General features: G+C 38.5%; 1 protein-coding gene across 1 annotated transcript in view; it reads right to left on the bottom strand.

The window, feature by feature from the left end:
* The window catches only part of LAMA4 (laminin subunit alpha 4), a 99272-nt gene that overhangs the window by 19552 nt on the left and 65989 nt on the right, over positions 1 to 13731 (bottom strand). The window contains exons 18-25 of the mRNA XM_066547099.1: positions 13476 to 13615; positions 12098 to 12271; positions 10924 to 11066; positions 10402 to 10564; positions 8141 to 8274; positions 6795 to 6966; positions 4633 to 4764; positions 3477 to 3619 (exon numbers count right to left, since the gene is read on the bottom strand). Of these exons, the coding sequence (XP_066403196.1) occupies positions 3477 to 3619; positions 4633 to 4764; positions 6795 to 6966; positions 8141 to 8274; positions 10402 to 10564; positions 10924 to 11066; positions 12098 to 12271; positions 13476 to 13615 (1201 nt within the window). The remainder of the gene's footprint in view (positions 1 to 3476; positions 3620 to 4632; positions 4765 to 6794; positions 6967 to 8140; positions 8275 to 10401; positions 10565 to 10923; positions 11067 to 12097; positions 12272 to 13475; positions 13616 to 13731) is intronic.

Here is a 13731-nt window from a genome sequence, read left to right as displayed (position 1 = left end):
AGGAACAGGCCTGCCCTTAACAGGCCACAGCTGTGTCCAGTACTAAGAGGAGTGCTACAAAAGAATGGGTCAGCTGGTTGAGGAGAGTTGTTGGAGTTTGTTGGCTGTGCTGTGAAGAAGAAGGAGTCAGTGCTGTGATGAGCTGCCCATGAGAAATCACCCAGAAGGTATGGGACTTTTGCAATAAGATGACAAAAATTGGGTCTCTATTTCTTATGAAAAATACTAACAGAGATCAGGTCATGCTTGGTGATGTATGGGTTTACATAATTTAAATGAGAGCAGTGGGTGGGCTTCCAGGACCTTTTTTTAATGTCAGATTTGAGGTAGACAGCACAGCAGTGTATCCCAATTGCTCCTACTCATTACTCTCAGTTTTTCAACTCCACACCTTACCAAGATACCAGCACAACATTACAGCACAGGCTGATTATAATTGAGTTTATCCTTACAATTCTCAAGGTGCATGGAGAAGTAATTTGCATAAAATCACAGTGAGTCTGTGATAGGGGCAAGGAAATTACGTGGGAGCTGCTGCGTACCAGTCCGGGAGATAACCAGGGAGCAAATACACTGAAGGAGTGGATGTGAAATCCAGAGTTCTGACCTGGCTGCCTGGAAGCAGTCTTTGTTCTTTAAGCAAGATGTAGCTTAGCAGTGGGACTCTTCACCTCACGTGACATGATACTGTTGACCTCTACTACCTGCACTTGCTGTCTGTGAGTTATGTCATTATAAGGCAATTATATTATTGGAAATTATAAGGCAATGTCATTATTGGAAACATGGTAGAAGAATTCAAGGTCTGGAAATGCCTAATTTTTTGCATTGGCAAAACCAGACCATCAGGGGAAGTAGTGCAGATGTACATGTCTGAAATACAGTGAGAGAAGGAGTGCTGTAGGGGCCTAATTTGAAATCCCTCCACAGTGAAATCAGCAGGAGGGCAAAACCATCAGGAGGGCTTCTGTCATCCTTACTGGGATTTGGACCAAATTGTGGGCTATCAATTAACCACTATAATCTTTACTCTGATTGACCCTGAGGCTGGCTGTATATGACAAATCTGCCTTTCTGTTAAATGCCACAACATTTTCTATAAACAAGCTATAGAAGAAAGGCTTTCACTTAAAGAAAGGCTTCTGAGTTAATTTCTTAATTCAGTTAAGGTCCCAGTGCTCCTACCTATCCTTAGCTTTCTGATTTATGCAGTGAGTGAGGTGGGAGCAAAATAATGGATGGTAGTACTTCCAGATTCATTTATTTGGAGAAAAAAGGCAATTGACAGAGAGAGATGCATTTGAAGAGAGTGAAAGTTACGCTGCTTAAGAAGAATATTAGATTGCTGTAAGACTAGAGCTAGTTTCCCCATGCTGCTGCTGCCCTGCAAAGTCAGTTAAATGTGAGTCTGTCTGCAAAGAGGAAGCATAATTATCTGTAGTAGATAGTATCCTACTAATCATGTACTGCTCTCTCTACTGCTGCTACTAACTTATGCTCCTGATAAAAATAGAATGATGCCACCATGTTTGGTCCATACTTTTTGCTGTCTACTCTTGTAAAGAGAATGAAAGTTATATCAGAGACAAAGTTGCACCTCTGCTTAAATAATATCCGTATATATTTTTAACGTTATAGTTGATAATATTTTTACAATGCCTATGGTATTTTTTATCTGATACTGCCTATTAATTGAGATGCTATTTTTCCTGCTTTGACAGTACCTTCCAGGTGTTTTTCAGAATAACCACAATCTGCTTGGAAAACTGCAGGCATAATTCATGTGATTCATCTTCTGTCCTATATTTGTGAGCAAGTCTCATCTGCCATTGAGCTGCTCAATTGCCTAGATTTCTAGGTCCTTCTGGGCTTTTTTGATGTTCTTTAGCCTTGATTAATGAGAGTAATTTTCACCATCCTTCTGTACTTTCTTTCTAGATCATTAATGTATTTAATACCAGCCCTGAGAGAGATCCTTTGAGCATGAGCTGTAGACTTTTTATACTGTGAAAATTGAAAAGTTACTACTATGTCCTATTTTCTCTTTCCCAGCTGCTTTCCAATCCACTGCAGCATTTTCTCTCTCTACTCCACTAATTATCTTAATAGCCCCTTATAAAAGACCTTTGTAAAGAACTATTTGAAAGTAAAGAACTATTTGACAGTTAAGTTATACTCTGTTTCTCCCTTGCCCACCACTTTGCCTGCATGTTCAAATAACTACAGGAGATTGAAAGGCATAATTTTTCTTTACATGAAGTTTGTCACTGTCTTAAAAGCTTAAAGATTAAGTACTTTGTATCTCATATATTATTTTTCAAGTCAGCAGTTAATTCTGACAACAAAATAAAGAATAAAATGTCACAAGATTTACCACTAAGTCCCAGAAGCTGTTGCTCAATGTTTCCCTTTTTTTTTTTTTTTTTTTTTAAACATGGAGGGTATTCCTGTTAGCAGTTATGACACTTGAAAGAGCAGCTGGAGCCATTTTGAAAATTCTGGCCTTGCTGTCTGACCCTGGGAATGAATACTGCCTATCACAAGAGAATACTCTTCTTCGAGTAGCCAGTCTGCTCTCAGGGCATGACCCTGGGGTCCAGCAGATTCCTGTGGCAGGAAATGAGAGTTACACAGTCTACTGAGATTAAACTGCATTTCTGTCAAATGGTACAATAGGAAAATGAGACCTTTTCTTCCCACGCCTACACAGAGCCAGCTGACTTAGATCCAAAGAGAACCTGAGACAAATCAGAACTGAAATGCTTAGTGGGAAAAAGATCAGCTTTAGATTTGAAAATGTGGTTGGTAGAAGAGCAGCTGGAGCCATTTTGAAAATTCTGGCCTTGCTGTCTGACCCTGGGAATGAATACTGCCTATCACAAGAGAATACTCTTCTTCGAGTAGCCAGTCTGCTCTCAGGGCATGACCCTGGGGTCCAGCAGATTCCTGTGGCAGGAAATGAGAGTTACACAGTCTACTGAGATTAAACTGCATTTCTGTCAAATGGTACAATAGGAAAATGAGACCTTTTCTTCCCACGCCTACACAGAGCCAGCTGACTTAGATCCAAAGAGAACCTGAGACAAATCAGAACTGAAATGCTTAGTGGGAAAAAGATCAGCTTTAGATTTGAAAATGTGGTTGGTAGAAGGTCTTGGTCACTTTTTGCTGAGCAAGAAGTAATACCAATTTTATATGCTAACATGTTCTTTGAAAATGCCTTTTTGTTTGAAGAACACAACTGTTTCTGTTACCCTTTCTAAGACAGGGCCAGTGTCAGTAAAATTTAACTGTGCTGGATCAAGCCTTGTCTTGAATACTTAAGAGTTCTGAGACACACTTAGTGTCTGAAGGGTGGTTTATATGAGGTTGATGCCAAAGAAATTGTTTCATTTATACTCCTTAAGGACAGGCCATACAACTTTACATATGGTGGTTAATTGAAAATACTGATTGAATCCCATTTGTAAACCAACCTGGAGTGCAAGATCTCAGCAGGTGCTCCTCCAATGTAAATGTCTGTGAAGGGCATTGCTGTTCTTTCATTGTCCACACTTTTTATGTGTCTTCTGTCTACTACCAAGATCATCTTCTTGGAATTGTGATATATAATAGAAATCTGAAAAAAAAGCATGTGCTTAGAAGTGTAATCTTTTATAAGCTGTTATGGTGATCTTGCAAAATTGATTGCATCTTTATATCTTCTGTTTGAAAAGTTCCTCCCATTTAACAGAGAATTTGTTTGTAAATTGGGAGAGGCTGACAATGATTACTAGTAGGAAGTTTGTTTTGATATTTTTTTTTTTTTTCTGACAACTGAATCCTCAGGATATTTCAACTAAGAATAAAGAAAATGTACCAAATTCTACACTGTGGCAAACAGAAGCTCTGTAAACTTCAGAATGCTTTCTTGATTTATCCAAAAATTAAGACATTTTTAAAAAGTTATTTCACTGTCAAAGCATAACAAGTTAAATTGTTCTTTGCTTAAACATGAACAGACCTGTAGCTGTAGTTTTGGTCACGAATCAGACTTTGAATTGACATCAAGTAAAAGGTGGGAGAAGCAACTCACTATGGGGGGAATTTTTACTGCTGTCACAGTTGCATTGGCTTACAGCAAATTCCCTGAAACTAAATGCAAGTGGATATTTTACATCTGCCAAAGTCCCTAAAACACTGTTCATATATAAATGTTGCTATCAAATCAACTCTCTTTTTAAAGAAATAGGAAATGCCATAATTCTTGTAATGCAAAGCATAACAACTAAGGTGGTCAAGTTAACATAATGACATGGTTTTACTTGAGGAAAGTTTAATATTTGATTTAGAGGACTGTCCTTGATATAATTTCATATGGAAAACTTTCTCCCACGTGAATGGTCCTGTCCTTGGTTAGTAATACACACAATCTGTCTACAAGCACTGATTTATGAGGAGGCAGGGACAGCCTTCCCTTTCCTCTGCTCAGTACTGGTAGGACTTGCATGCACTCTGCTCATCTGCCTGTTCTACCATATCACTGCCTGCCCCTCATCCTTTGGCACCCTTTGTGGCCATTGGAGCAATTATTTCTGCTTGGAGCCTCTGGGATAGTTGGTCAAACAGCTGTGATAGCAACCACATCTGTACCTCATGAAATTTAGCATCGTTAATCCTAGCCTTCCTCATGGAGTCCTCGAGAAGCACAGGGCCACTGCTGAAACCAAAGTCATAGCGGAGGTACAAGAAACCATTCTGCATCTCTAGGCTGAAGAACATGCTCTGTGTAAAAACAAAACAGCAGTCAGAAAAGGACTGTGTGGCAGCAATTAAAAAAAATTTTATAAACAGAGTTATAAGATTGACATTGGGAAAAGCATGCTGGGAAAAAAATTTTATTTGTAAAAGTGTAACATTTTCTATATTTTTATATTTGTAATATATGTTTATATATGCACATGAACATAAAATTGTTTTATAAGTGTTGCTTTTTGGAAGACTTGGAACTGTTTCCTTCTAGAAATAGTATTTGGTAGCACAGTGATGTCACTATCCTCTACCAGAAGGGTATTCCTGATGTTAACACACCTATTCACTGATGAAATAATACCACATGCCCTAAATGAAAGATCTTATACTGGTGGAAGCAATGTTGTGCTCATATGGCCATGTCTGCATCATGAGGTTCCATCACAATGTCTGTAATTGCTCAGGATTTTGTCTTTTCATAGGCCTGATCAGCACTGATGTATTTACTGAAATGATAACAATAGCTGGAGTGTATTTACTATGTATTTGGTTACTAGAATTCCTGACTGCTCCTACTTTATGATTCAGTTTCTGTTCTGTGGCTGGGTGACCTAAATTTTATAAACAGGAGCTGTACTTTAGAAAATCTTTAGGTTAGGGAGTGCTTGAAATGAAGATCTGCACCCTAGAATTAGTCTTGTTCCAAAACTAAACATAAAGAAATATAAACAAAATTTACAGTAAATGTGCATCTGGGTTAATGCTTCCAATGCTTTTTCTTCTCTCCTAGTGTTCATGGCTAATGGAAACATGGGAACAATAATTCTAAATTCACTACTGCAGTCTAAGAACTGCTGTCTTTGACATAAATGAGTCCACCTTCAGAAGTCACTACTTAAAGAAATAAGAGTAGGTTTTAATCTAGCACTTTTAAATGAAACTGCAGCTTGGGTTTGTTCTGAACAGCATAAACTTGAAAATGAAACAAGGATTACATTAAGAATATTAATGAGCTATCTTTGTGGAATTGGATAATGGACCACCTTACACAGACTTTCTAAAAGTACTTGTGAGCAGGCAAGGTCTCCCACAGCTAATATCCAACTTGATTGCAGTTTCCACTGGCAAATATAAAATGCATACATCTTCAAGAAACGTCTAGGTGCTTTTGCTTTGAAGAAAAATGAGTGCTCTGCAATTTTTAACAGCAGCTGCTTAGTCAAACCCTCCAAAGAATGAAGGTTAGTGGTAGCATGCTATGCTACAGAGCAAATTGCTTCCCACCACCCTCCTCTGGAAGTTACTCTAAAGGAGAGAGTAGCTCTTCTAAAAGTGGATTTTTTTTTTCTAAATTCTTAAAGCAATGTTACATGTCGGTGCCTACACAAGTGTCTGTCTGTGGATTGCATCTGCATAGAAAAATGTTTTCTGTGACTTTTCTAGGTTGTAATCCTGAGCTTGATGTGGGAATGCCCAAAGACAAAAAAAAGAAAAATCCATGTTTGTCTTCCAAAGATATTTTCATGTCCTCAAACTCTTACAGAGATTCTATCACTCTTGCACTTCAGAAAAGCTCCTGACATTTGGATCAAGCCTTTTTATTTGGACTGCGTTCTATTTTCAGTAACCTAAATATTTAACTCTAGTACACCCTGAGGCACAGTTATAAAGTGGCAGCTACCACAAAGTGGCTACTTTTTGGGAGTTACTTCACAGAAATTTCCTATAGCTTTGATTGAGCATTCACATTTAAATAAAGGCACAACAACTGGGCTTAACTGGAGTCTGTCTTGAAGTATCATCATGAGGATATGACCAGTTTGAAGTCCTGACTGTCTCTGGATAAAAGCAGTCTAACTCAGGGCTTTGGCTTCCTGAGCCCTTTGCAGAGCAAGTTCCAGTTTCCTCCTAATGTATGCATGCACCAGACAAACACAAAGTATTTCCTCTTCCCAGAAGTTAAATGTGAGGACATAAACATCTTGGATTTTCCAAGATATTCTAGGTACTGGGGAACTTGTGGTGCCAATGGATAAAGGGTACTAGCAGGACTTGGTACTCACCCCATTAATCATCAGCAGGATCAATCCGTTGTCTGTAGGTGTTCGAACTTCGATGTCAAATCGAGTCACCTGGCTGAATTTTCCCCTTCTCTCAATGTTTCTGGCCAAGGCATAGCCAGAGCCATCAAAGAAATAGCTCACAGCCCGGCTCTGAGTGAAAGCTAACTTATCTCTATGGAAAAAGCAAGCAGGGAAGGGTTTTAATTTAGGGGAACTTAAATGCCTTTACATTCTTTATTGAAATAATTGTTCTGAACTTCTGCTTCTGCCTGGCAACGGGGAGACTGATGACTTCCTTGCCATTTTTTTTCTGTTTTTTTTTTTTTTTTTTTTTTTTTTTCCTGAAAAAGAATGTGTAACTCTAGGTACATCTAACTCCTTCATCATTACATCAGGCTTTTATCCTGTGCTATATGTAGAGGACAGGAAAATTCTTTGCTCATCCTTGAAAAGTGATAGGCCCACAGCACTTTGTCATTATAAGGATGCACAGATATGTCTATTAAGAGCTTTTCCAGTTTGTGCAGAAATCCATTTGAATTCTCCAAGAACTTTAGCTGACTCTGGTATGCTCTGTTCTGGAAAGCAGCAGCTTGCGCTCCCTGTGGGAATGGTACGGGAAGCTCATTTTCCCTATCCCAACACTTCCTGCATTTCTTCCCAGTGCATGCTGCAAATTACTCTCCTTTTCTTTCCAGGGAGAGGTTCTGCTGTTGCTGCCTGTAGTGTGAGCAAAATGCCTGCTGTGTCTGTGCTAAACGAATGCTGCAGCTGATGTTCACTTCTACTTTAGGAGCTGCATTTCCCAGTTTGTGAAAGCCTCATCTAAGGAATATCTGTGGTGGTTTTAAGTGCACTTAAAGGAAGAAAGTTTTGTGTAAGCCTTCCAGGCTGGGGGTGGGACTACACTGAAGGTTATCTGGCCTAGTAGACCTGACTGCTGTGGCTGCATCGCTTGGAGCAATGTGATTCCAGTTAGGAGAAGCTCTGTCCAAGGCAAGCAGTGGGGTAAGGAGGGAGCCTGGAACAAGCCCCAGATAATGTGGCAGTTTGCTTTATGAAGACATAAACAAGATTATGAGATAGATAGTGGAGACAGCAAGAAAATCATAGAATATCTCATGCTAAAAAGGATTCATAAGCAGTCCAACTTCCATACATACATAGATTTATAAATAAATAAAAATTAAACTTGTCGATGCAATTAGGAGCTAAGAGCCACCAACTTCCTTCTGGGGCGACTCAATACCACCTTCATTTTTTTAAATCTGAAGCAGGAATGAGCGGTCAGGACCAACACTTGCAGGAAATGGGAGCTGCAGAGTGAGGACGGGACTGTCCCCTACCTGGCACAAGGTGGCGATGTGGTGGTGTCGATGTTGTAGACGTGCTTGAAGTTGTACAGGCTGATCACATCGTCGTTCAGGGTAGCCAGCTCCAGGCAGCCGATGAAGCCGGGTAGGTTTAGGCTAGGAGGGAGCTGTGCAGAGGACAAGAGTTAAAAGGAGAAGGGTGGCCCTCTTTAGTTGGGTGTTGTGAGAGCATTTGTGCCTAGGATCTGTTTTGTCCTATGCGATTTGTATTTTCAAAAGAAAAGGTTGATGCTGATGAGAATAGTCTTCATATGATATGGCCTTTGGGCTGTAAGTGAAAAGGGAGCACATAAATGGTCTCACAGTGAGAGAATTAGGCCGGGTAGGGCAACTGCAAACGAAAACTTCTTCTATGGTTTTGATGGGAGCATGCTTGGAAACAGGGAAAAAGGTTAAGATTTGACAAATAAGAGAGCTTACTCAATGTCTTTGAATAACGCAGTGGATATTTCATATCTAATGCATAGATATTCTTCACAGCCAGAAAAATAACTCCATACCATAATTAAAGAGAGAGAAATGAGAGAGCTCTTTAAACCCAGGAGACAGGGATTCAAAATCTGTGCCAGTGGGTAATCCTCAGTAGGTATTATTTTGAACAGCTAGCAGGATGTAGAGACTTCTTCTTTTAACAAAGGTCACTGCAAATGGAATTTAAACAGCCACACTGGTGAGGGGAAAAATATAAGAATAAAGCTAACAGAACTAGACCATTCTTTTTACATTAAAATATTTTGCCTTGTGGAACAGGTGTGATAATAATAACACCTCTTGTACTTCAGAATTTGATCACTGTAAGTATCTTCATCTTTTGATCACTGTAATTTGATCACTGTAAGTTTCTTCATCTTCTCATTATTTCCATTTTCTTATGATACAATAGTAATGGTAATATAGCAATACAGAATATAAGTAGCTGTAAAAGAAAATTACGTTCTTATCTTCAGCACTGATACATTTGGTAAATGATCATTTTTTTTTTTTCTTTGTTTCTTCTAGTCTTTGAAATTATGTTAAGCATGGGAGTTCTAGTGGTTAAGTGGTACATTTCATATTTGCAAAGTATGTAACAGGGAAGCAAAAAGCTTTTAACAAATCAGACTCTATGTTAATAAATAAAAGTGTGAGGTGTCCTTTTCTAAGGGTGAAGGGACCCATATGCCTATCAAATAATACCATGAATCCTTTTCTTCCTATTTCCCTTTCCACTTCACTCTCCTCTTTTCTTTTTCCTCTGCTATGCTCTGGAACAGACTTGGAGGGTTCATTTGCTGGATGACTTTTTGTATGTGCATGTGTGTATGAAACTGATATTCAGTCTTCAGTCCTATTCCCAGGCAGTTTGCACCCAGGGCTCAGTAATCCAAAATTCCTGCCATAGCATGTATCTAGTAGTCATAACAATGCCAAGCTCAGGAATGCATACATTTTGAGTTACTCTTTCTTTGTTTTTATGTTTTTAGAAGAGCTGCTTGTGGATCAGTATTTGGATCTTTTTAGAACCTACTACAGTTAGCTTAAAGAATTTAGGATTCTCTAAAGTCTTTCTAGGTGTGTTTTTATTGAGCCATGCACTTTTCACAGCCAAGATCATTCATAGCATTAAATTCCAAAAGAGGAACTGGTATGTTCACAGAAGCAGGTAAGTGAGGTGCTAATTTATGCTGACTATTAGGAAATAGACTGATGCTACTGTCTCACACAGGTCTTCAGACTTATTTTGCACAGGCAACTTTTCATGCTGTTATAAGTCTGGATTTAAATCAGTGATAATTTAAATTCAAACAAATGACTATATTGCTCCTTTCCCACAAGATCCTAATATTAGCAATACATTTTTGTGACAGTTGTAAAAGAGCAATTCTAAGTATCAAGAACTTATTAGCATAGAAAAATACTGGTAGCCTGCAAGTAAGGTTGGACTAATAGGCCTTTGTTTATGCATGCTATTTAACAGCTAGCAAGCCTTCCTTTTAGTACTTTCCAGGAAACCTGAACAGCAGCTCACAGACACCTGATCATCATACTTGTATGACAAAATATGCTAGGCAAAACTTCTACACTATGGCTAAAAGATAGATTCTAAGATGATAAATGACTAAAGATAGGTTCTAAGATGATAAATGACTAAATAAGGGCTTTTTCTCTATCTACCATTTCTGTGTTTAAATGGAAGTCCAGCAAGGTTAGTTTGTACTATTTAATTTTGAATACAGAATATTTATCTGACCAACCTTGAAGCCTGGAGGCACTCCACCAACATAGAAAACAGCATTTTCAGGTTCCAAATTAAGAAGGGAGCCAGGACCAAGGGCCTCTCCCTTTTTGATGAATTTTTCTTCAGCTGTGCTGCTAAGACTGGGCACAGTTAAAAACATTTTACCGTGTCTTCCGATCCTGCAGAAAAGAATTGTAAGAGAAGAGAATTTCATGTTGGCCAGACTTACAAAAGAACAAACAAGCCCCCATCTCGGGAGGTAACTGAAAACAGGAAGGGTTTTATTTCCTTAGAGAAGACTAGTAATCAGGAGGTAAAAAAGGGAGGGACTACCGACACTATCTCTTCCTCCCTATGGCCCCTTGGGTCTTGGCTCTTCAAAAGCAGGAAGAATTTCCATTTATTTCAGTAGGAGTAGAACCAGAGACTGAAAATTCCTGATCAGCAGTTCTGACACAGCCTTTTCTGCTTGATTTTTCCCATGAACTGGGAAAACATGAACTGTTTGATTTTGGAGAAATACACGTTATCACTTTACCTCTCAATTTTGATGATGCTGAAGTAAGAAGGCCAGGTGCTGACTGGCTTGGCATCCAGAGGTATCTCCACATCTTGGCCCCCCAGATTATAAATGTACACAAGGTTGTCATTTTTAATTGCAAGACCAATGTAATGTTTTGCCTAAAACACCAATGGAGAGGGATGTTAGAGATAAAACATTGAAAGAGATTTAATGCAGGACATAAGTAAAGGTACACTTTGATAAACTGAATGACACCTTTAAATATTACCAAAAGCTATTTAAATAGAAACAAAACCTTCATTCTTTAATTGGTTGCTTTCACCACATAAAACTGTACAGAAAAAAAGCCTCTGATATTTTATTTTATATCCATTTTTGACTGAGGTAAATTCAAGGTCACAAGATCTCTGCTGAACATGAATTAGTCGTGTTCAATGGGAAGCTGTTCATCATTATTTAGTGTGCAGTGCCATGTGCAGGAAATAGTCTAAAGCCTAAGTATTATCCTGTAATTAAATATTCTGCCAAGAGGCGTTTGACTTGATTTATATTCAGTAGACATTCTTTTTAGGAAAGCTTAAAAATGAAAGCCTGGCTCTTTACCTTCCCAAGTAATAGGTTGCCAGAATGATACCTGGCTTGTGAGTTGTGATTTTTTTTTTCTTTTCAGAACCACAGTTTAAAGAACAGCTATTTCAAAGTAATGATCGAGAGTGTACAGAGTGTACAACAGCAGCACAAGCCACAGATAAAGAAGCCTGCCTATCTTGTGGGCCTATGACCTCAGAGATTTGGAATTGACACTGTCAGCAGCATAAACTGATTAAAGCATATCTCACTGAAGCCAGGCAGGTGACATTAACTGCTTCAGAGCACCTTGGTATTGGCAGAGGAGATAGCAAGTGTGGCTCACAGCAGTGACAATCAAAGCAGTACACTGCCAGGCAGTCTAATTTGCTTTTTAGAGAGAATCATTCATTGTTTGGGGTGACAAGTCTCAAGGACAGGGGTCTCAGGAACCCTCGCTCTTTGCTTGTCACAAAATCAATGATGGTCATATAATAGACACCTTTAGTTCTGAAACACAAAGAAAAAGTAAGAGGAATAACTGAGGGCAAATAAATTTCAACCTGATTTAATTTTTTCTTTTTTAATCTATGCATAAAAGTTAACTGGGCTATTCTCTTACATTCTTGTTTCCGAGGTACAAAATGAATCTGTCCGGAGAGGCTGCCAGCTGTGGGTTGTCTTTGTGGAGCTTTATGTACAAGCTCATGGAAGTGAAAGATTTCAGTTCTTCCACGTTGATCTTTGGATTGACTTCAACAGCTGATTGGCCTTCAAACATCATAGAGACTTGGACCTGCAGTTGCAAGTGGGCAAAGTGAGACAGGTGTTGTTGTCTGGGGTCATTACTTAAGGTAAGTGTGTAACAATACCGTGCCAGCAGTCTTGCTTACTGCAAGAGTGGAGTTGGCACCTATATATTGGCATGGAAATTGTATGTTTGTAACAATCTTTCCTGAAAGACGCTGCACAGATTATGAAGAAAGTTATCTTAAACTTGATTAAAGGCCATAATGAACTCTGTTTAAGCATATTCATAAAGTAAATTACATTTCAGTGGGAGATAGATGTGTGCTTAGTTGAATCAGGGCTGCATTACTATGTATGCCACATAATGAAATTCTTACAGAGCTATAAAACTTCTGCCCATAATTTATTTCTTTGCTTTGGAAGTAGTACAACCATTTTCTGCTCATGAGTAATCCCGTTATATCATTGAATCTACAGTGATATTTACGAGATGCTAAAAAAAATTGGAAAACTGTTCATTTTAGTTCAAAATGCTTTCAACATAACTGAACTAATGTTTTCAAGCTTAAACGCAGTATACCTGAATCACAAAATACATTTTAAAGAACAGTCAAGTACAACACACAAACTGAGTTTTCCAAGTTGTATTCCAGCACCGTGAACATACAATAATGCACTGAATTTTTTATTTCTCTGAATGGATTCAAATATACTTGTCCTTGGTTTTCTTTTTCTCTCTCTTGTTAGAGAAAAAACCCTCATTATTTATGTATGGTAATGAAAGTGTTTTTTTTCTCTATTAAATATGTGTGAGCCAAGGATTCTCTTACCCTGCAGAAAATTAATTCAAGGAAAGGAAAGGAAAAAAAATGCTGTCATCTCAGAAAAGCTTACATTAAATTGCTGTAATTATTACTCATGGTAATTAGCTTTGTAGGAAATTTGCCTACAAATTTTAGGTAATTAGGTTTTGTGGTTCTGGCCACCTTATACATTGTGCCCAAATCTTTATTGTCAGGTTGCTACTGCAGTTAACAGTAGTCTACCATGAATACCATGATAATGTCAAAGGCTTGCAAATAGTAACTGTAAAGTTTTTAATTACCTCCAATGTGCTTTGTTCATCCAGTTTTGGGGAGGTGACAGTGTTCAGGTTTGTGCTTCTAGCATAGCCCAAGAAAATGGAGGTTACAGTAAGATTTGATTATTAGCACTAGTAACCAAAAGTCACAAAAGTCCAAAAGTTTTACCTTGCTTGCTACACTCCTGGTTTGAGCAATTAACTCTCTGATTCGCTGAATGCTGGAAGAAATATTGTTTGCTGGTGCCTTCTGTTCTACTCTGCGCATCTTGTCCAGGAGTTGAGGGAAAACTTCTGTAAGTTTCTTCACTGCAGTTAGAAAAGAAGAGACAGATTTTTTTTCCTCTTTGAAAGACTGGTTTTGTATCAGGAATATTCCACCCTATCCTCTTAGGTTAGCTCACCTGTCTCTTTCTGCTTTCTGA

Source organism: Molothrus aeneus, chromosome 3 (assembly GCF_037042795.1).
Source record: "Molothrus aeneus isolate 106 chromosome 3, BPBGC_Maene_1.0, whole genome shotgun sequence".
Taxonomy (NCBI): Eukaryota; Metazoa; Chordata; class Aves; order Passeriformes; family Icteridae; genus Molothrus; species Molothrus aeneus.
The sequence above is the reverse complement of the archived record's forward strand: the minus strand, read 5'-3'. Positions and strand labels throughout refer to the sequence as shown.